Below are 23,803 nucleotides of genomic sequence, written 5' to 3' on the forward strand. Positions count from 1 at the left end.
TACTCTTTTTTTGCCAATTTAACGGTTGGCCTCTGAAGTGCAATTAGGAGCTGCAACTCAGCAAACTATAGATTTTATACATTTTGTGAGGTGTTTTTATTTACCTAACAAAGATAAAAAGAGTAGCTGCTGGAACAAATGTCACTTCTGTAACTACAGTGGAGGGAGGCACCGTACACACACCTACGTGCATGGTGGCCGGTTAGAACATTTGAACCTCTTCCCAAACCCTAGTTCAACGATGAACACGGTCAAACCATGACAAACACTTATAGAGTCAACGGGAGGTGGGTGTTAAGTGTGTGTCAAGGTAAAGTGAGCGTCACTGTAATATGTCTCCGTAGAGCGTTTAAAGAGACGACCCAATAGTAAATGGACTAATGGCTGTTCGTGTTTTGGAAGGTTAAGTCAGCTGACTTTTCATCCTCATGCCATCAACGACAACATTATCTTTTCTGGTTAGTGCCGATATTGTGATCCATCAGAACTTATTCAGGCTCATTCAGGTTGACTCTGTTTCTTGCAACGCTGAGAGCTGCGGGAATAAAAGATTTCCGTCTGATCATTATAAAGGCTGACTAACAACAGCTTTCTAATAGAGTTCTCCTATCCTCTCTTGCCGTGCAGTAAAGCACCCACTCCATAACAAATAACTGAATAAAACATGCTGCACTGATGAACATAATTGCACTAGTGACTGGACAATGATGGATCTTGAGGGATTGTGGGGCCTTTTAGGCACTCCAATCTAAAAACTCTGCCTCCCTAACCCTTTCCTCTGGGATCACTTCCTTTCTCTGAGAGGAAGAAATCATTCTGACGTCTTGCAGCCAGTTGATGGATCAGCATCTGTGCAAACACAAACCATGAACAAAATAATTCCTCCCAGTTGTGTGAGTACAGTAGAAAAAGAGGCACACGAACATGTTAATAAAATCTGTAATGAGTATTGTCAGCTGGAATGTAAAAGGAATACGGGCAAAAATCCAACAGGAACAATCTGGGGCTGGATTGTGTTATGATGACTGTACAGCCTTATTGGCCGAGATCAGACAGAGCTTAAGAGGAGGGATAGGTCCCTTCCACAGGCATGAGGCACGTTTTGGCAACACTATGATTTCCCCCAAGCCGAGTCCATCCTGGAATGAAATCATAACCACACACACTCACACTTACAGTTTGCGGAGACGGCAGTTTGTTCGCCTCGTAAAAGTTAACACCTGTAACCAAAAATTCATTAAACTGTAGCAGAGACCGAGACTGGTGAATCATTTCTGACAGTTCACAATACCTCTGGTAATAGCCTTTGCCATACTTTGACTGCTGCAGTTTGCAGTACAATATGACACATCGAAGTGGTTGGCAACTTCTCTTTGCTTTCATTATGGATTAATATGTCTGCAATGAAAACATTTACTGTTTAGTCTATAACATTCATAAAACTGTCCCTCACAGGCTCCCATAACCTAAGGTGAGTTCCAGTTGGTCAGTTTTTCTATTTCCGAGAAACAGCTGAAAAACCTAAAAGGGATTTTCAATAATATGACAAAGAAAAATTGCAAATCCCACCCTGGAGTACTTGAACAAATCAATAAAAGCATGTTTTTTTTCTGTCAAATCAACTGTTTGATTTCTAGTAAGTAAAATCAGTGACAGATGTTCTCTGTTCTTCTTTTGGCAAAACAACTAAAAAGTATCTGACATGAATTTGTACACAAACTTGAACGGATTCAATTAACTAATTTAACGTAGTCGAGAGTAACCATCAGGTCCCATGAGTAGGATGAAACAAACATGCAGTATTTGATCTCCAGCATTCCTACAAATAAACACAAGCAGCAGTAAACACAGTCAGCATTCTTTCTCCCTCTCAAGCTTTCAAGAAAACTTCATCAGTCCTCTGTTAGAGCCTGTAAACTATCTGGGAGGGACCGTCAATGCATCGGCCAGTGAATTACATCAGCCATGATGTCAGTCTTTGGGCTCCCAATGCACCCTTTGGGCCAACACCCCTTAAACTAGCAACCCAAACACACATGCAGGCCAAAGCATCTCTAGTGCATCTCTACACGGACACACAACAAATTGTACTGTGACTAATGTGATTTACATGTGAAAAGTACAGCATGGTTTCTTTACAAACTAAAGATTTACTGCTGAACACACAAAGAAATCTTTGGCTGTAGTCGGAGAGAGCCGAGTTCTCATTTTGACTGAATTTCTAGGAATTGCAGTCTGACGCAATAGACTGCTGCGCCATTTATGGATGTGAGTTTTTGTCACTCTCTTTATACTTATCTACTTTTACTCCTCCTGGCTCTAGCTCTTTGCTTGAAAGAAACTTTACCTAAAAAACTCTACTGCCATGTAATATTCATTCAGTGTTTTTATGTGACAACTTCATTTCAAAAAGGCAAGCGGAAGATTAAGAGTTGGTCTTCAAAAAAAGGTGAGCGAAACAATAGATAATACAACCACACACCATCCTTGAACTTTGATACCATTTTAAATACATGTTTACAGTTAAATTAACATTCAGTGAAAGAGGACAGATTACAATTTCACATCAGATGACACTGATTTACTTTCCCTTTTAAAATGCCCAACAGAGTTTCCAGGTGAGTTTTTCCAGTACCTTTACATTTCCAGATATCAAAAAAGAAAATAGTATCACAGAACCAACAGTGATTGGGTTTTTGTTGCCTCATGTTGTCTCTATTTGTCACAGTTCTTTAAACAAAACAGTTGTCATATTATCCAGATTGATGTGTGATGTGTTTGTTGGTTTATCATCAGGCTGCTCCCTAAACTGTAAACACTCTGGTGTACCTGATAGAGAGAGACGTGTTTGTATGCGAGTGTGTGTTTATATATGTGTGTGTTTTTGCTCTTGCATCCGCCTTTTGATCTGCCGCCTGTCTTTTGTTGTTATCAGAGAGAGTCCTCTTCTCTTCCTGTCTCCCATGATGCACTGCTGTCTTTTATCAGGCTTCACAAGAGGTAGAGAAGTGCTTGGATGTGAAACCCCTTCACAACTTCCACTCCTGTATCTTTTCACTTTTTTCCACATTGTGTGACTCCCTTCCTTTCACTCCCTCTGCTCTTCTTCAATCTGCCTTGCAGGTTGTACACAATGTTTTCTGTTGTCTCCTGTGTTTAGTCCTGCTTGGTGAGCGCAACAGTGTCTCTGAGGAAAATGTTCGTCAGCTGGTTGGTTCACTGGTAGGTCAGGTTTGATTTACAGGGTCCACTCCGTTCCTAGTTTTATCAGGTTTATTAGCATCCTGTTCCTCACAGGTCAGCATCACTAATGACAAATTTGGCATATTTGCAACACTAAAACCAGGCCTCCTTCCAAGGCCACCCCTCTTGTGAAAGATCTGGGTGACGCACAATGAGTGCATAGAGGGCAACTGGTAGGTTGTCCTTCCAGTCATTTAATTTGAGCTGAGATAAATAATTGGACAAACTCATCACATTCCTTTAACTGTAACCATATCAAGAGAAACAATGTTATATAGTAGGAATAGATTGACTCTTGGGCTCAATATAAAATCAATGGCATTTGACCAGGTAAGACTTGTAGCATTTCAGCTCAGAAGTACAAGTTGTTTGTTTTTGGAGGTAAAGAGAAGAGTGTGATCTGCTGTGTGAAAGAAAAGTTACATGCTTTGCTTTTTTGTGTGCAAAAGGTTTTAGTTTTATTAACCTTTGTGTGCATCAAAGCCAATGGTCTGCAGCTTCTATTTGTGTATGCATGAGTGCACAAGATCTAAGAATTGGAGACATGGCAAATATGTGGCTCCCCTCTTTTTCTGTCCTACATCTTTCCACGTTACTTATTAACTTACAGTACATGACCAAAGAGACAATTTCAAAACCCAAATTACTCCCCTTTATTCTACGTGCCACATCTACTCATACACTCTGTATCTCTGCTCTGAAGCGGGTATTGGGTTACTCTACAAACGGACAGAATCGCTTCATTAAATACCTGATTAAATAGGTTATTTGACAGAGTGGTATGTGACATATCTATGTGTTTTAAGTAGTATAGGGTTACCCTTTCTCCTGGGCCATAACATATCATGAAGTGAGCAGGTTGCATTATGCGGGGCCCGGGTCACGGCCTGCTAAATATTTAGGGTGGGAGTACAGGCCCATGCAGCCCGCCCAGACCGAGGGAGACACGATAGACATGGAAAAGAAAATAAACAAATGCAACTCTGGAGAGAGGAGGTGCTGCAGGAGATGGACAGACAGGTTGGTGCACATGTTCATTTAGGTGGCAGAAATCAATTTATCTCAGTTAATGATTGCCTCCAATTACTGGTTTTAAAATGTGCATTGTGTCCTTCCGAGAGAGAGCTCTTTAAATGTTACCGTCTTTTAAATTGTGTATTAAACTGTGGGAAAACGTACTCTTGTGGTCCTTAGATTTTAGTAGAAAAAAAGACATATTTCAACTTTTTTTTCCTAAATAACAAACAAAATGTTATTTGAGTAGAAAAAAAAAATCTAAATGATAAATGATGAATAAAATGGCGGCATGCAATCATTTGAATGGATAAAGGAATACACAGGACAGAGAACAGTATGTTGGTGTGTGTAATAGTGTGTGTGGCTCCTATGTGAAAAACCCATAGGTGTCCCCTATGTGTTGTTTAAAGGATTATGAAAGGATCAAGTAAATCTCACAGAGCCACGAAAACATCTGCAGAGGGAAAACTGACCCCACACAAACAAGCTTACCTTTAGCCACTGCTGAAGAAACAGTACAAAATCCCAGACACAAACACACACAAACACCACCACTACTTACCCCACCGACCACAGGAGCATCACCCAAAGTCACACACTGTAAATAAACATTGTTGACGGGACGGACGCACACACACACACACACACACAAACAAACACACCTTCTGCCAGCGTGTTGTCCTCAGAGTGACCATTCAGACTCGTCATGCTGGAGATTTGTCCATTTTTCGCCAGAGGCTGAAAAAGACAAAGAGAATCATTTAAAATAAAAACATAATTTCTTTTGCATTAGCAAACATACCTTTAGCTACATAGGTTTGTTTTTCCTCTGGAGGAATAGTTTGACATCGTGGAAAAGACAAGTATTTAATTTTTTACATATGATTATTGCTACCACTTATATATTCTTTGCAATAAAGTTAATCAGGCTATTTTTTTTTTAACTTAAAGGCACTTAAGCCTTCACTAAAATGGCAAATACGTTGAGTCACATTATTCTGTACAATACGTTTGCACTGTAAAGCTTTTTGCGCTTATGGTTTGATCACAAACTGCCTATTGTAGTATCTTCATAATTCTACTTATGATGTATTCTGCAATGACAATACAGTGTAATCTAAACGTTTCTATTGTATCGAACTGCAGCATATTGACACTCACCACAACACATGCACTCTATAAAAGTTGTCAAACAATGCCAACCGCCAAATAAATTCCATTCCCTCAACTGATCCATTATGTTTTATGATCATTGACCCAGCCTGCCAGGATGCTATTAGATCCTTATATGGTGACTATGATACACATCTGAAATTATTTTAATAGAAGGCCGTAAAATTAATCATTAAATGACGAGATTAAAAAGGGGATAAGTCACCTATTTAAAGAAGTATTTACTTAAAAAAAGACCCACGCGGAAATCCTACGACAAACCCGCGAAAACTTTACAGCCGTTTTTTCATTTTGGACTGTGTGTAATTTACTTGTTAACACACAGTCTGGCTCACAGCTTCTTATCAGAGGATCTGACAGAGTTTTTGCTGGTATTGACCAGATCTGACTGACAGCCGTACAATGGCAGGCAGACCAGAGCTTTGTCTGTCCCGGCCAGAGGAGAGGGAACCAGAGCCTCCCCACAGAGCTGCTAATCTAACTAATGGACAACTCAGGCTCCACTCCCATCAGCACAAACTCCTCCAGGAAAGCCCTGAAAAATGACACCACTGAGGAGACACTCTGCTTGGGACACTGGTTGGGAGGGATTTACAAAGAAAGATGAGAAAAAGAAAGTGAGAGCTGTTTGGGAAGGGAGGACCGGTCAGCAGGTCTGAAGGCTGTCCTACATGGGGTTGTAACAAAGGTTGGATGTGTGTGTGGTTTGGCAAACAGACAAAAAATAAGTAGAACTTTAGATTAGTTTCCAAAGAGGTAATAGGTTCCCGTTTCAGTCCAAATGATTAAGACTAATTTTCAAGTATGACTGAGGAAATTCCCTGAAATATTTGACTGTTTTGTGAATCCTTTTTTGACAGATGCTCCATTTTATTTCCAACAATCTTTGTCAAACATTTCCTGGATGAGCCAATGTCTCATCTTCATTGCACTGGCTTCCGGTTGGGCTAAACAAATTAAATGCCGTCGTGTGGATAATATTGTGCTCATAATTAGTTGCAGACGCATTTAGAAATCATATAGCGAAATGTACTGCCAAAACACAATACAACCACGCCCTTTACCCCTGTTTGCTCGCTTCCATGTGCTCATGCCAAGCTAACAGAAATTGTAACAAGCAAGCTGTAATTTGCAAGATGAGATCACACTTCCCCTCCTTTAGATCTTGACACATTTTACTTATCAAAACAAACACTGTAGTTGCAGAGTCTCGTTGGAATCTTACATCTGTCTGCAACATGCAGCGAGCAAGTCTTTTGTAAAGTCAATAGTTGCATGTAAGCAGTACCAGCAAATCACTTTTCAAACAAGCTCTTGATTCTTTGCAAAAATAAGAAATATAATTGAAGCCAGACGAGAACAATAAAGCATGTTGAAAGCCTCAACACCATCACATCTTCTCACACACACATAAAATGATCCCACATAGAGGAGCCTGGTGCTGTCATGTCTCTCCTTTTAAAGCCATCAGGACATCTGATCAGATTTGGGCATGAGAGCCATCAGCTGACCTCCAGACCTGCAGCGACCCGCCCTCCCCTGGTCCACCTCGTGACCGGCATTCACATCATTCCTTGTCCCCTTCTCCAAAAATTCCACACATCCCTCCTAACACCTGAATCTGCCCTCATCTCTCACCCCACCTCCTCTAAATAGTCCCCCTTTGACCACTTCTGTCCCTAAGATACCTCATAAGCCCCTTCTGGCCCCTGTCAAATGCCACTCCTTCTTCTGGGCGTCAAAAATGCTGCTTCCACTTTTTCAGTGTTGGACTCAGGATGAATTCTTCAAGAGCAATGGCAGAGTTTGTTTCTGGTTCCTGGGTTATAATATAGACCCTGGGAATTGTATCCATATTGGAAGTATGAAGACCAATACAATTCCTCAAATGATGTTACTTAGCGACAAAAGACCAACAGTTTTTAAGTGATAAATCTGGTGGTGTTGGGTTAAAAAGGAATGAGGTTATGAGGCTTCTGTGGCCGGCTCCTCATCTCTCAGGATACTTAACTGAACCAAACACACATCTAAATCCCTGAAACTGTCAGCAGACCAAATGCATTGTGGGTAATGTATGCTCAAGGTTTTGAAAATGACGAACAAGGCTAAGATTACAAAAGGCGATATGCCTGAATATACTGCACGGTGTATGACACTGTTTGTATTTTTAACAGGCTGCTTTGAGTCTGACACGGTTACCACAACATTGCACCAATTTATTCCAATGCACTGAACCAATAGCACACAATCAGGAGGAGCCGAAGTGATTCACTTAACCTTTAATTCAAAGTTAAAAATTACAAAACAGAGCTCAGGAGAAAAAATCAAGATGATACTTTGTCTAGACTAGATTGACTAAAATGCTCAAAAATAATCTGAGATTGTCAACAGATTTCAAAGCAAAAATCTAAGCTTTTCTTTGAACAAGACTAAGTAAAACAATATCTGATTAAATAAGCACTTGGCTGTGAGTACTCTCTTAACTCTCTCAGCTAAAGAGGGAGGATTTTCCTCATAGGGAGGATCTGGTATCCCACACATATAGAAATGATTGATAGTGAAAGCTGTGTTGGTACGATAATACTTGCAGTTTCAGTTTCTCATCCCAGTGAACTGATCTGACCCAAAATCTGAAAGGTACTGCGTAGCCGGAAAGGCTTTGAATTCCTTTGGGAGTTCCCAGAAAGAAAATGTTAAAGCTTCGCTGCCAGTTGTGCATTTTTCGACGTCTGTCTGGTCAACATGGTCTGCCACAAAGACAGACTTAGAGCCGCTGGTCACAAAACAAAACATCCGCTAAACAAAACAACAGCAGGGGGAAAAAAAGGATTTGTTTTCTGTCTGGGTTTTGGTGTAATATGATCTGATTTAATATATCTTATTGGGAAAAAAAGCACTTGAGAAGAGCCATCTTTAATTAGATTTTGATTTATCAAAGGACACCAAACAAAGGAAAATTGTAACTCCCTTGTTCCCTTTCTGAGCCTTTTTCCACTTGTGTGTTTGCACGCCTTTTAAGCCCTTCTATCTGTCGGCAGACCTGTTTCGCAACTTACACTAATTGCTGAGTCATCATTCAGACTTATAAATAACCATTGTTTGTTAAATCCAACCAAAATCCAAAAGGGATTGGCAGACAGGTAAAGGTAATCTTGAAACAGAAAGAATCAAATCACTGACTGAAACGTTAAACATAAGGCTGGTGGTATTTTGTGTATTTCTTTTCGCAACAAATCACTTCAAAAGACTAAAGAAAAAAATGATTCAGCAATTTATTCTGTGCCGTAGCGATCCATCTTCAAGAAACCAACAATTAAAAACTCATCAATGAGCCACAATGTTGCAATGGATGACTTCATCCCTTCATTATGATGAACATATGCTCTGTAGTTCATTTTACGGTAATACTAAACACATTTATCTGCTGCTTTAAAATACTACACGTCACGACCAGACCTGAAAACTGTTTGTGACCCATATTTACATCTTCAGTTGTACAGTAGGAAAGTCAAAAGGCACATTAAGGCCTTAGGGTTTAAGTTATCTTCTGTTTAAGTCCAATATATCTAAATCTCTTTGGTCATAATTTCTGCTTTGGACTGACATCTACTTTAAACCCACGGCACGACAATTCTTATTCAGCAAAAGATCTTTGAGCTTGTGAGTGCTGTTAAACTTTCACAAACCTAAACACTGGTCAGATCTCGCTGCCTTGTAGTTTTAACTCTGTGAGAAACTTTCTTTTGAGCCCCTTATTGACCAAAAGTACTCATAAGTCTAATTAGTCAGTCCACTATCAGCAATAAAGCCCTCAGATAAACTTTAAATCCTTCGTATCAAAGTATGATCAATGAGAATGACCTACATTTTCTGGATCAGCACCAGAGGAAAGATTAAATCGTCTCCCTTGATCTTCTCTCTGACTTCCCTCTTTCTGCTTTCACTTTTATCTTGAATTATCTATGATTCTTATTTTCCCTTATGTTCCTCTCTCTGATTCAACTCTTGGCAGCTCTTCTTTACTCAGTGGCTCTGGGAGGGAGACAACCCGCTGTCTCCTAAATCACTCTGTGAAGGCCAACGGAGGAGATTTATATCCCCTAAAACCAACACAGAGCGCAGGAGGAGGGGGTTAATGGAAAAGAAGAGGGTGACGCAGCTGGCAAATTACATCCCAAACTCAGGTCTCTTGTCTTAGAATAGGCAGTAAGCAAAGAAGAGCTTGGTTGACCTTTGTTTAAATCTGATCCACTTAAATAAAACAGAAGAAGCTTATCTTAACAATAGGCCGCAGGAATACAAAATAACACAAATTGATTTAGGAGTCCTTGTGCAGTAGGTTTATGCAAAAGAATGTTGGATCAATGAGGCTGTAATGGATTGAATACATTGATAATCCTTGTAGAAACAAGCAGATATAAGATACAGTAGGCTAATATTTTCCTTCTCACCAGGAAACTAACTGTCCTTGTCAATCACAAAGCACAGCATAATAATGTTGAGGTGGAAACTGGGGCCGTAAATTCACTCCATCTGGCCGTGTACGTTGCCAGTGACTCAGCGAGGTGCTGCTGAAAATGCACAAGGAGGAAAAACTGCAGCTTCAAAAGTCCTTCAAGTTTGCCTTTTGCACAAATGTAAAGAAAGGAAAAAGTGCTGTGACACTGCATTCAGATTCTGCTGCGTCAGTGAATGACTGTAATAGTTAAGAAAAACAAGCCATCTCATTTAGAGTTTTCCCCAGTGAACAAATGCACACACGAGCAAACTCGCAGTAGGATAGAACAGGCTTAAAGACTCTCTGTGGGGTCGTAGTTTGTATGTGGCAGTTAACCTTGCGACCTCCGACCTCTGAGGTGTGGACAGAGTCTCGGAGCAGACGAAAGGAGGATGATGCAGTTGGAGGGGGCCACTGGGAGAATGGAGAGCGCAGAGATAAAGATGGAGGAGAGGTTAAAGCAGAGATGTGAATATAGAAAGAGAGAGGTGATGAGAAACAGAGAGCCAGAATGTGGAGAAAAAGCATGTACTCCAAGGTAGGTTTTTCTGTTCAGTCAATCATCATGTTAAGAGTTTAAAACTAGGAATAATTGTTTAGAGTTTTTAAAGAGGAAGAGTCAAACACTATTTTACCCATAAAATGTTGTCATGTTCTTGGAAAAGAGGAAGAAATATTCAGACATTTTGGGAATATAGAAAATTCCCTTTCTTGCCAACAGTTGGATATGGAGATTTTAAGTCTTTATAAAAAATATGTAGCTGGTTAGCTTAGCTTAGCATAGTCGTAGTTCCAAGCTAAGAAAGTCTTAAAATTTCCCACTGATCACTTTTATATTTCAATTGTTCTACAGACTAAACAAAAAAATTAGGAATAGTGTCAAATTAAAGCAATCCTCATCTACACATTAAGAAGAGCATTTACTAAAGAGAGATTTAACTTTGCCTTGTGGATAAAGATTGGTCATTATAAGCCTCCCAAACGCCTTAAAGAAAGTACAAGAGAGTCCATTTATTTGGCATCTCTCAACCTAAAGAGATGACTCAAACTGCACCAAGAAAATATTCTAAACAGGTAAAAACAAGATTCGAGAGGAAGTGGTCCAAAAGATATTTCATCTCAGTCTACCAGAAGGATTCAGGGCCTGTGTGACCATCATGTCTGTCTCCCTCTCCCTCCCTTCCTTCCCTCTCTCTTCATGTCTCTTCACCCCTGCCAGCCCCCAATCTATTATCCCTGACCCCCACATTCAGTACATACCAAAGATCAAAGCCTGACAAGACCCCCGAAGAGCACTCTCACCGTTTCCACAATCCTTTATCGTTGCTCAGGTGCTCAGACAGGGAGTACCTGTGCTTCTCTGTGTGTGTGTGTCTCTGTGTGTGTGTGTGTGTGTGTGTGTGTGTGTGTGTGTGTGTGTGTGTGTGTGTGTGTGTGTGTGTGTGTGTGTGTGTGTGTGTTTACTTCTTTAAAAAACAGATTTTTCTTAGTAATTCTGAGTAATCCCTCAAACATTTGGATGAGGCCAGATCTGACAACATCAGTTCATTTCCAGATGTGTTAGACATTTACAACAATAAAAGCATGAGTCTCTCCTTTCCTTTTGCTGTCTTTATCTTTCCCTTTTTATTCCAGTTATTTCTTCCACTTCTGCTTTATACAGAGAGCAGGTTTGACTGCGTAATTTTTATTTATGGCGGTTTTCAGGAAGGCATCCTCCACAATGAATCTGTCAACTTTGCACTCGCCAACTCAAAGTCACAAGCTGAATGTGGAAAATACTCCCCGTCTGTGGCCAAGGTGCGGTTGCCAAACCGTCTATTAGTTTATCTATAAATGGATGTTTTGCTCACATTTAAAAACACTTAATTTTAATCAAGCATTTGGCGCCTTGGAAGTCACAAGAGGAACAGTCAGGGGATCAACAGAGTGATCATTGGGAACATTTCACTGCAACAGCTCATGAGATGTTTCAGACTTTGCTGATCAAAGGAGCGATGCTGTAGACTTTGAATATTGAATCATTGGGCCTTTGCATTGAAGGGCCTCCCTCTCTGTTACATAAGACACTCATAGCATATTGGTTACCCAGCACATTTGTTCAAATGCTATAATATTTGTTATACTGTCAGCTATCAGGCAACTGACTTGCTATTTCCCTTTGAAAGCTATTACTTTAGTTAAAGTCAGAATTACTTGAATTTCCTCCAAAATGCTGCTTATAGTTGGAAGTGCATTACTATGGTTGTCTTCTTTTGTCAGAGAATGACATACTGTACAGAAAATACATTTTACTGGGCTTGGTTGAGTGTCTGAAATGAAACATCTTTCTATGAAATGATAACTTTTTAATTTACCTATAATGTAATAGGTCTGAAAATGTCAAAAAAAAGACCATATGGTTGGAGCCTATGCTAAGATATATATCTTTGCAATGATAAGTGTCTTGATTTTACTTGTTAGCCGTGTAAAATCAGTGTGTTTGCACGACTGTCAGCTGTATTTGATTTCAGCCTGGTTCGTAAAGACGACGTGAGAACAGAACCTGAGGCAGACTGAATTAGATAAATAAAGCAGCAGGAGCAGAAAGACAGAGAAAAAGAAATGCAAAGCAAAAGACTCAGTGACCCCACAGAGTCACACACCTGTTAGCTGCCATTTTAGCACAACAGATGAAACCAGGTTTTCCTCCTCTACCTCCATCTGTGCATCACTAACCCCTTAACCCACAGTCTCTATACCTCCCACAATTTGTCTGTTTTTCATCACCCCCGTCCCTTCATCTGTGCGGCTGCTACACTTGAACAGCAAACGGAGCCAAACAACAACAACAGCCTGCATTGGTCGCAGGAAAGACCCCCCAGGACACGATCATAATCAGGCCACGCTGGCCAGCGTTTGACCCCACGGGCCTGGCTCTCTAGCTGGGTTGAAATAACAAATCCACCCCCTTTGCTGACCCTCCTGTCATGAATCTCTAAATATCTCTGAGCTCCGATAAGCATCGTAGCTCCAGAGTCATACGTGAGAAAAGAAGATGACTGGCGAGAGAGGGTGTCTGGAACGCACACAAACGCTTTAAACATGGCTTTAATTAGTGAGATATTTAAACCAGACTGTTGTTTTTGGATTTCGGCCTCAAATTACTTTTAGATTATTGCCCTACTAATGTCTCTATGTTCTGAGTTTTGGCACAGAATCAACACTAGGGGTCAAATGCGTCACTTTAACTCTGAGCTATCCAAATAGTTTGAAGAAAAGTTTCCAAACTCAGGTATTTTCGGACATTTGGTGCATGTGATTGAGAAGGACTGGAGCAGGAGGTGAAATCAAGGTCGAAATACAAAAAATACAGCGAAAGCCATAACCTGAGCATGACAGGATTTGAGGCACATGATCTTAATCTATTATTTATTAGGAGAGACACTGAAGTCTTACAATGCTGAACTACTTTCCTGGAAATGTTGCAGCATGATCATTTGTTACATTTAAGTCAATAAACAAGCTAACTTGAAGTTTGTGTTGAACGTTCAGAGGTGCTTTTGTTTTCTCTGATTCATGTAATTACTGAATAGAAAACAGATGTGTCCTAGAAACACGATTAATAGAATATAAAAACACAATACAAACACCAGCCTACACAAACTCAAGCAAATGTGTCATTCAACCACTTAAAGGCGGTGGTTTCCTGTTGTCTATTTTGTGCAAAATGATGTAAAAAAAAGGTACAAAGAGGGGGAAATTTGGTCTTTTTTGAACAAGGTAACCTAACAAGTTGAAAATTTTAAAACAGCTGTTATTTAAATTGGTGGGCTTTATTAAATACAAACAAACATTCATATGGTAGCTCTGACAAACATATCATTGGTTTACCCAGTTAAATTAAATCTGCATTAACTGATGTTTCAGTTGGGGAAAAATGTGCAGACATAAAATTGCAAAGTTAACAGACAGTATTACAGTCTATTTCAAAGCACATTTAACTGTAATAGAATTCCCTGTATGGATTAAGCTGCCCTGCCACATGTTGCTGGGTGCCATTGGTTTTTAACACAGTAAAAGAGAAACATGTGAGATAAATCTGGTTTATATCGAGGTCAGTTTCCTTGCCAGGACACAACCAACCCTTTAGGTTTTTCTTATCGTCTCATTACTTTCATTTCATCCGCTGAGTTGAGCAAGAACAGTATGTGTGTTTTAGTCCTCTAACGCAATTACAGGATCTAAAAAAAAAAAAGTAGGAATGGCTTAATCAAAAACAAGCACATGTTATGTAATGGCTTCTTGTTGTCTCAATAAATCACGCAGATGTTTGAGAGCTGCACAGTATGTTAGTAATTATGCTGAGACAGCAGTGGGCATCATAAGACACCACTTACTGAGTCAGCGTGCCACAGTGTTCACAGTGAAAGGTCCCCTATTGTACTCTTGACAACAATATATCTAAGATATATAGAGTAAGATACGTGTCTGAAGTGTTTGGCTCCAAATCCCTAACAGATCATCCCAGAAACCCCTCTTGTTTCAGCCCTGTTTCAAAAGAGCTGACTTTGTGTCTGTAGCTTTAAATGCAAATGAACTCCTCAAATCTCTTCACACAGACGGGACATATTTATGTATAAAAGACACGAAAAGGTGGATTTTGCATAATAGCCGACCTTTAAGTATGCCGTATGTGAAGAAAGCACCTGTTCAGACCAGTCACGACTCCTCCAATTAGGTTTGAATCTGTTCAGTTGTTGGAGGAAGTGACATGTTTTGCATTTTTGGAAATCTGCCTTTAGTACGTGCCATAACGCTTGGTCTCGTCCGTAGGACTCTTGAATAAAATGTCTTGCACATGAAATCACACAATTAAAACTATTTATATAAAATGAGGAAAGTGAGTGAGTATCAAAGGCTCTCATATTATTATGTTTTTAGTGTTTTGATGCATTTGCATACAAACAGCATTTCTTGGTTGAATCTGGTAAAGTGTAATTTTAACATTTTTAATATACCGTCTGGTAGTTTGAGTTTCACAATCACACAGCAGCATATTCTGTATCTGTCATTACTATATCATAATTAGCTGGCAGAACAAAATGCTTCCTTAAATGTGTTGAAGCTGTATGAAGTATAAAATGGAAACACTATGAAGGCCCTAAATCTGTCCTTGTGTGTACAGGCTCTACCACTTTTTTTCTACAGGTCAATGGGTTTGACCGTTCTGATATACAAGTCTTGTGTTTGGTCAATACAGTAAATATAGCAGCTGCACACAGTCGATGATTCACAGTTTGTCCTTCAAATGCTCCGACTCCTACCACCAGGTACAAAACACAAACACATGCACACACACAATCACATATGCACATTTGTTCCACTGTGCTGGCTGAAGCAGTTAGTGCTGCATCAGGACCAGAGCTGATGAAAAATGGATGTTAAAAAAATAGCAACAGAAGGCTGCAAGAGAGGTGAGCGAGTTTACAGGGGCGGAGCATACCTCTTACAGCCGTAAATAAAAATGCAAAGCCTTGATTTAAGGAGAAGGCTCTAAATCTGAATGTGTAGGTTTTCCTTTCCAGTGACCTCTAGGGTGCAGAAAACAATACGTGTTCTTTCTCAATGTCAGTGTGAGTAACAGGTCGTAAAACCTATCTGTCTTGGTAAATATCAGATGTCCGAAACCAGGGTAAAACGGGTGAAATTTAATACACTTGTTCTCACGTCTGAATTTTGAATACTTGCAAATGAGCCATACTCCAGTCAAGATGCTCAGTTTGATAATGGCTTGTCTCCTGCACCACCAACATATCCAACCTGGATGAACTACTACACTGTATACATGAAACCGGTTATATCTGTTTAGCAAAGTGGGATCATGAAAGAGTTATTTGTTTCAGAAAGTGCAATAAGTGATGTCATGCAAAAACTGCAAAAAACCCAGCCGATTTTGACTGTTTTTACACAGCGAGAGCAAAGAACTAACAGGTGCTTCAAACGATAAAAAATAGATGAATCATGGGACTAAAATAGAAGAGGGGCTAAGAAAGTAGAGGCAAGATGGAGGAGCTTGTGATGTAATGGAGGTTAGAGGTTTATTTTGAGCAGTGTCGCAGTGAGGAGCCTGCACAGACTTAGATAAAAGGAGACATCTGTGCTCCAATTCTGAAAAAACACAAGACTCTTCATCAGTTCAAATTAACAGACATTCAGGGAGTGAATATATATAAGTTCCTCTGTTTCATGCACAGGGGGATGGTCCAGAGAAGGGCAGCTAATTTCTCTATTATTCCAATGAGTCATTAACAGACAAAGTCATTACACTGTGATCAGAATCTGTGCATGATCACAATCTCTATAATGCAAGGTGACATTTCCTTGTTTATTATTTGGTTCTGAGGGCCTTCAAACCTCCTTTGCTTCTGCAGGAGGACACAACTTACTGAAACTGGTGAAGCCATAAAGAAAGGCAGTCCAATGAGGACGCTGATGTTGCAGAATCTCCCGATCATAATGATGGATTAGGACGGAGCAGCGGTAAAAGTCCCTGTGGGGCCAAGGAAAAGGACTCCCATATTCAATAACAAATCTTTACTGCAAGCCAATGCTTCTCAGGGAGGAAATCCCCTCCTGACACCTCCATCATCAAAACTGAAGGGGGGCCCTTGCACAGGATGGTCATGTGTGTTTGTGCCTCGCAGAACTTAATCTTACTGGTGACGTCGAAATTGAATAAAAAGGTAACTTTCCAATTCAAATCTCAAATTTATCCGAGGAACAACAACAAACCTGTCAATATCTGAAACCCTCGGCTTCCTCTAATCTCTCAGGCTACTCTTAAAGTCTCTGTTTGTATTGGAGGCTTTAAAAAGACATTAAACAAGAATCTGTCTGGAAGGAAAATTAATAGGAAATACAGGAAAGAAAAACATACTTTGGATTTTTAGTTCTCTAAATCATTTCACAACCCCTCAGATTTATGTCGCTAACATGACCCACAGGTTGGGACCCACTCCCTTAAATCACAGGAATTAGGGTGAAAAGTCCCACTGCATACCTACAAAAAGTAAATCATGCAGAGTCATGGGAAAAAATAAAGAATTTCTGACTTTTGAGACCTCAAAGTGCAAAGTAATTACATATGGACAGCATTTCTCTGATGAGTTGTAGAAATTGACAACAACGACCAGGTTTTAAAGCAAAACAGCAACATGTTTATGTAGTGAATATGTTAAATGTCATGTTTTTTTTTAGTGTGGTCAGTCGAAAAAGAGAAGAATGAAAAAATGTACTGCAGTTAAAACAAATAATGAGTAACTGAGTAGAAACAAATATCTGGGAACCCTGCACGGACTCAGTAAAAACAACAAACAAAATCATCTCTAAGATTATGTAACATTATGATGTTGTTGCCATTTTGGGATTTTATAAATTGCTATGTGAACTCATTATTGGATCCAAGTATTGGAGTGAAGTCTAATTTGTAGGAGCAAAGAGGGGAGAGGAACAAAGGATTTCAGTTTGTTCACATCCTCAAAACAACGTCTGTTTTTACTGAGAGATGGGAGATAGGAAGCGGCATTTGAGAGATAATTTGCAACAAAAACGACTTCCTGCTACTCTTCAAAAAGGACGAGATGAAATCATAGGACATTTGATTTGATTGATTATGCAGACAAAAATAATCATCATGGGAAGTTCATTATCCGGTTGTCTATCATTTTATAAAGTTGAGACTTTAGATGTAGGCTATACTTTTCACAACGATCAAAGCTTTTACAGTCAATGAAAATAACAAATAAAAACTTTAGTCAATACATTTCAGAAAGAAAGGACACGTTCTTCTTGTAGAGGGAAGATCATTTCAAAATGTCCACATCTCTCATACCAGCTCCTCAATGAACAGACTTTAGGTTACTGTATTTGTTGTTCTTTATGTACAACAACATGGTATCATTTTACTCGAGGTTGCATAGACTCAGCAGTTTCTCTTGCTGAGTGCTTTTTTGATCAGATTTGGGCGAGACGAGTTCTCATACCTCCACCTTTAAACACACACATTCAAAACCATTACCGTTTTTTTTTTTTACCTGGGCCCATTTTCACCCAACCTCTGTCATCAGTGTCCTTTAAAATTCAGGCAGGAGGGAGGACTGGGGGAACAATCGGCTGATTCATCTCTCTTTATGTCACAGGTTCCCCCCTCTCTCTCTCTCAGACTTCTTTTCCCCCTCTCTGGGCTCTACACGTCTTCCCCTGCCCACCCAAAACGCCGCTCCACCCGCTCCCCTGTTGGTTCCTTCCTCTTGTTTTGGGCCGGTGCACACAGGGGCCCCCGGCTTGTCCCCATCCCAGGGCCATCCTCAATGGATTCTCTGTTTGACCCCTCCCGCCTCTCCCTCCCCCGCTCTCTGCCTCTCTCTCTCTCTGCGCTCGACAGAATAATCAAAGCCACAGCAGCATCTGATCAGCTGCGGCTCATTATCCAGGAATACACCAGCCTTAATCAGCACCCATGACGTTACATAACATGATGTTGGATCATTGGAGTCATGTGACGCATGTCTCATGTTCAGGTGGGTATTTGTGTTGTGTGTTTGTTCATTTGTGTACCGGGTGGATGTAAGGGAGAACACTGATCTCTACTGTAGTTTATAACACAGTGTCCAGCTGGGGTGCTGCAGGTAATCAGAAATCTGTTATTTTCTCCATAGAAGGGAAGTTTATAAAGAAAACAGGTTAAGAAATATACAAGAGGAGGCAATGAGAGACATATGCACTGAAATCCTTGACAAATATACCAATTTGACATGTTGGACAGGTTTAAAAACTGTGATATTTTTGTTTCTGGCATGTACAATCTTTTAACTCCTCCTCCTTGCTGCAGTGTTTGGCACCACTCCATGACATCAGGATGGGATGCAGTAACAGGTGCATAGAGCAGAGTTTCACTGACAGAGGGCTGTGAAACCTAGCCCAGTGTTACTATTAGGCATCGATCCAACTATATATTTTGCCAGTAAAAGCAGGGCAGTTTTAGCATATGGCATGAAAACTGTTTATGAAAATACTTATTACCCACATTAAAACCATGACACCAAGCCCTTTTTCGGGGGTGAATGCAGAGCATTTACACTGACTGGGATGCTCAATTTGAGCTACCTTGATGCTGGGACATGCCTCTATTGGCGGCATGTATGGTAATGTGAATGATGCGCACATGGCAGCCGGATATGCATGGATGTTTTTATACTTTCAATTACAGTTTATATTTTCATACACATCTTTTCAATTTTTACAACTTTTGCTTGAACTACTTGACTTTTCCCATATCTAACTGTCCCTAATAGACTTCTTTAGCAAGTTTTGTCTTAAGGCTTTTGGAGTGCTGTGGATGGGAAATCACATGTTTTGAATTAAACGACATAGTCATCTTTGGGGAGGAAACATAATCCCAACTAAATGCTTTTACATCTTCTGTAAACGGAGAGAAAACACTCAAATGTGTTAATAAAACTCTTATTATTGAAACTCATTAGGACATTTTAACCTGATCAAATCTGATTAAGGCCATAATCATAATATGATGTATTTACGCAGGACATCATAGCTAAAGGATGTGGGAAAAGGCAATATTTGGGGGATGAGGGCAACAGTTTCTCAGATATTTAGATAAACTAAAACAGCTTTTGACGCAATATAACAACGTTTTGTGGGACACAACATAAGAACCTGAATAGACCAACGTGTACTATGATCCGAATGTGAGTATTGTGATAACAAGTGTGAGGTTGACGGAGACAGAGGTATGAGGAAGGCAGGTCAGTGATCAAGAGAGACCGAGACATTGCTATATTCCTCTGAGGAGTGAGGAGAATATTTATTGACTGTCTATCAAGCAGGAAGTCTTCAACACAGCCCACACTGTCACTACCAAAACACCCTCCCCTCTTCCATAAAACACACCATCTATAATTTATAGATCAGTTGTCTCTCCATTTCACATGACATTGATGTCTGCATTCACCATTTAATTGGATAATACTTACAAAGTGTGTAATTTACAGTGAGAACAAGGCACAGTTAAATCTGCAGTGGTCAGTTCTCTCTTCCTTAGTTTAGGTTAGTTAAGAGTTAAAATGCTAAGTGCTTCAACCAAGGTCATGTCCTCCTCTGCATCTAAAATCTAAATTCAATTTTTTTTTAAAACAGTTTTTATCATGAAATATACTTAAAGTATCAAACTCAGTCTGCAGAAAATGCCCCAAAGGAGGGATTTGTTATTTCAGCAAGATAAATATAAGACAGTTATTTAATTATTAAAGTGTCACCAGCAAAAAAGGTTGAGAGCCAATGGTTTAATGTGTGGTTAGACAATGTCTGAACTGCAGAAGAGTTTAATTATGAAGGAGTATAGGATTCCAATTTGTACATAAATAATTATAATTAAAGAGGTATATCTTTACTTATCATGAGCAGAAAGCAAGTGGCTGAGCAAGAAGATATGTGCAATCATTTTGTTTACTGGCTAGGGAGCCGGCGTATTTCTCATATTTCTACAAATTAAACAAATTAATTAAATTTGCCAGAGAATTCCCCGAGCGTTGGCGTAGCTGACCTACTTTTATTGCTTTAAAAAAAATATGAAGTTCCAGTACGTGCATTGATAAAATATGACAGTGGCTGTTATTTGAGCTGGGATCAGCTGAGGACAGCACAGTCATTGTTTAACAATCTCACAATCATTAACAGCTCCATGGAGAGACACAGTGGCAGAAAATTGGGACCAAGCACACAAACTATATGTATCCATCACAGCTGAAATCACAAAGCACAATACTCGTGTAGAACTCGCAGGCTGAAACATTTCATATCATACTTTCCAGCGTCAGTGGTAAAATATGAGAGCAAACACTGCCACTGCGATGATACCTGCGATAACAGCTTCAAGCTTAACAAAACATACACACAGATGAACTTTGCTGGAAAATAACTGCCAGCATGTAAAAACACAAGCAAAATCACATCCTTAAGAAAGAACAATGGTGAACAGATGTAGCTTTGATTCAAATCTTGACTAAATGCTAAAACCCTCTAGGCTTTCTGTCTAACTTTATGTCTCCCTCAGTGTCATACGACCTTTCTGCTGACCTTTAAGATCAGAGATGAGCTACCAAATCTGACCTGGTGACCCATGGCCCATAAAAAAGTCAATAAAGCCAATAAGGCGTGAACAGAGCAGGTGACAACATATGCATAGTCATTAGTAGGCTCTTTGCAAACATTCATTCACACGATGCTGAGACAATGTGCACCGAGGTAACAGTGCAGAGTCAGCAAGATTGCTAAGACGATGGCAGCTGCACCACAACATGTTGCACAGCAAAGGAAATGGAAATTCACTCTCAAGTATGATTTCAGTTGTTGCAATAAAGTATCTCGCAGTGTCCTGTGCTGATAATGGGACTGGTGAACACACATATGGGCTGAAAATGTCCCTGCTTATACACTTGGGTCTCTACTTCAAATATGCTGACAATGTACCTCTTTTAATCTATTATTTATTCATTGTTTGTCAAACTCCGGTGTTATGAGGTCAAAATGCTCAATTTGAATTGATTTTTACATAAATTATGTAGGGTCTTCTGGCTGGTACACATCAGCAGAGGATGGGACGAAATAATGAAAAATTACTATTGTATAGATAAAAGTGTTGGAGAAGGGGGTAGTATGTGGGTATTTTGATGCAATGAGGTTTTAAATTATTCATATTTACTTGACTTTTATAATATCACATTGATATCATGCAGGGTAGAACATTTGAGTTTATTTCCACATGTTACTTCCAATTTTTTCTATGCTATTTTCATGTTTCCTCTTCAACTTAAGCCGAATGTAACCCTTTTTGGCTTTGCACATCTGCCCAGACTTTTGGGTTTTTCTTGTTTTTTAATCCATCAAAACATTGTTAAGATTCCTACCTAGTTTTATACTTTAGATCTATGCAAATGTCATATATGTCCTCTTTAGATTTATTTAAAAAGTAAAATATGATAGCTGTTTTTGATTTAGTGGGAAGAATATTGTTAAACCATAATTCTTTGATCAAGAAAAACATAAACTATTATGCATGATAAAATGAATGGTGAAATCACATGAAAACTTGTTATTTTCAATGTGGTGCAGTCTAACTCAATAACCATTCAATGCTCAAGTGCTTGGCCCAAAACTATCAAAATGAAATACAGGCCTGTTTATGACTCAGACTGAGCCCAGGTGGCCTCTCTGCACCGGGCTGAGCTGCTTTCGTTTTATTACTGCGGGACTGCAGACAACACGACCCATTACTCAGCAAAAAACAGCGTCAGGCGCACATGGAGGCTGCAGCACGTTACTGATGCGCAGAGTGGGACACTGCAAATCTGAATGGGGGGGGGGGGGGGGATGACGACAGGTATGTTTGCAAACAAAGCGGTAAACTATAAAAAAAATAACTTAAGTAGCGCTACAACAGATAGCAGGAAGCAGAAATAATGCCACGGTATTTACTTATATGCCATTACGATGGTTTGGCCACTTTGCATGACAGGGATAAGATTAGAACAATACAAATTAAAGACTCAGTTTGGGCTCTACCTTGCTCTCGGTGAGGCTGCTTCCCTCCTGGAGCGCCGACACCTCCGCACTGAGCTCCCCGCCGGAGGCTGGAGCTGAAGCTGGGGCATCCTCCTGGCTCTTCCCGTCCCGCGGCACTGAGCTCTCTGCTCCCATGGCGCACAATCACAAGAAGGTGAACTTAGGTCTCAAAAAACAAACAGCAGCCCTCCAAGATGGCACGACTGTGTTGCAGCAAGCAGCGAGTATCCAAAGCGCCCAAATGACGAGCTCTACAGTACAGCTCCGCCCCGGGGTGGCCTTGATCTGGAGAGATGTGAAGTGTGAGGACCAGCTAACTGTCAGGAAGCCTGCACCTCCTCCTCCACCTCCCCTTAGTATCACATGGCACGCCTTGCAGCATCAGAGACGGTGCTGATGGAGGACAGAGTGAGAGAAGAGGAAGGCGGTTCATAAAGAAAATGAAACCTTTAACGCAAACAGCATCGCGTATCCGCCTTAACAGAAATAAGATATACCCTGAGGGATTCAATTTGAGCCGTTATACAGTACAGGGAGGGGAGGGAGAAAGCCTGCGCATTTTAAATGTTACCCTGCAAACATTAAGGGATTTGAAGCCAGATTGGACGAATACAAAGTATTGCACATGTTATATGTATTTGGTAGCAGGGGTATCCAGGTAAAAGTCCTGCAGTTGTGCATATTTAGGTAGAACGTATGAGTGTTTGCATGAGACATAGTTTAACTTTACTTAATTTAAAGTGAAAATGAGAGGATGTTAGTATGTATTCTTAGCAGAATAAAGTTTTTTAGAACAAATGACTAAATGAGCTGCAAAAATGCCAAAAAGTATTTTTTTTAAAATGCTTTGCAGTAGTACATTGAATTAGTTTGAGCAGTAATTTCACCATAGGACACAGGAATACAGGTAAAACAATCTTAACAATAAGGACATTTCATACAAAATGAGTAGGTAACTTTGTATTCAGAGTAAAAACACATTAAGCCAAGTTTCTGTGGAAGATTCCTAATTTAATTATGGTAAAGCTACTTCGATCACTTCTACCATCTTCTCTTTCCACAAAACACACAGACACACACCCCAATAAACATTCTTGTTGGTGTAGGTGACATACAGCTGAGGTTTCTCTGCTGCTCATGGGGAGATGATGTTTAGGTTTAGATGTTAATTGCATGTTGAGCCACATACAATTTGGTTTGGAATTTCAAAAACGCACAAATGACAACCCGAGTGCTCAAAGCCAAGTCCAC

General features: G+C 40.0%; 1 protein-coding gene across 1 annotated transcript in view; it reads right to left on the reverse strand.

Annotated features, from left to right (window-relative positions):
• Positions 1-22,916, reverse strand: part of akap12b (A kinase (PRKA) anchor protein 12b) — a 39,719-nt gene extending 16,803 nt beyond the window's left edge. The window contains exons 1-2 of the mRNA XM_063901765.1: positions 22,553-22,916; positions 4,923-4,998 (exon numbers count right to left, since the gene is read on the reverse strand). Coding sequence (XP_063757835.1) covers positions 4,923-4,998; positions 22,553-22,687 — 211 coding nt within the window. The 5' untranslated portion in view covers positions 22,688-22,916. The remainder of the gene's footprint in view (positions 1-4,922; positions 4,999-22,552) is intronic.
• Between the last annotated feature and the right edge of the window lie 887 nt (positions 22,917-23,803).

Source organism: Eleginops maclovinus, chromosome 15 (assembly GCF_036324505.1).
Source record: "Eleginops maclovinus isolate JMC-PN-2008 ecotype Puerto Natales chromosome 15, JC_Emac_rtc_rv5, whole genome shotgun sequence".
Classification (NCBI taxonomy): domain Eukaryota; kingdom Metazoa; phylum Chordata; class Actinopteri; order Perciformes; family Eleginopidae; genus Eleginops; species Eleginops maclovinus.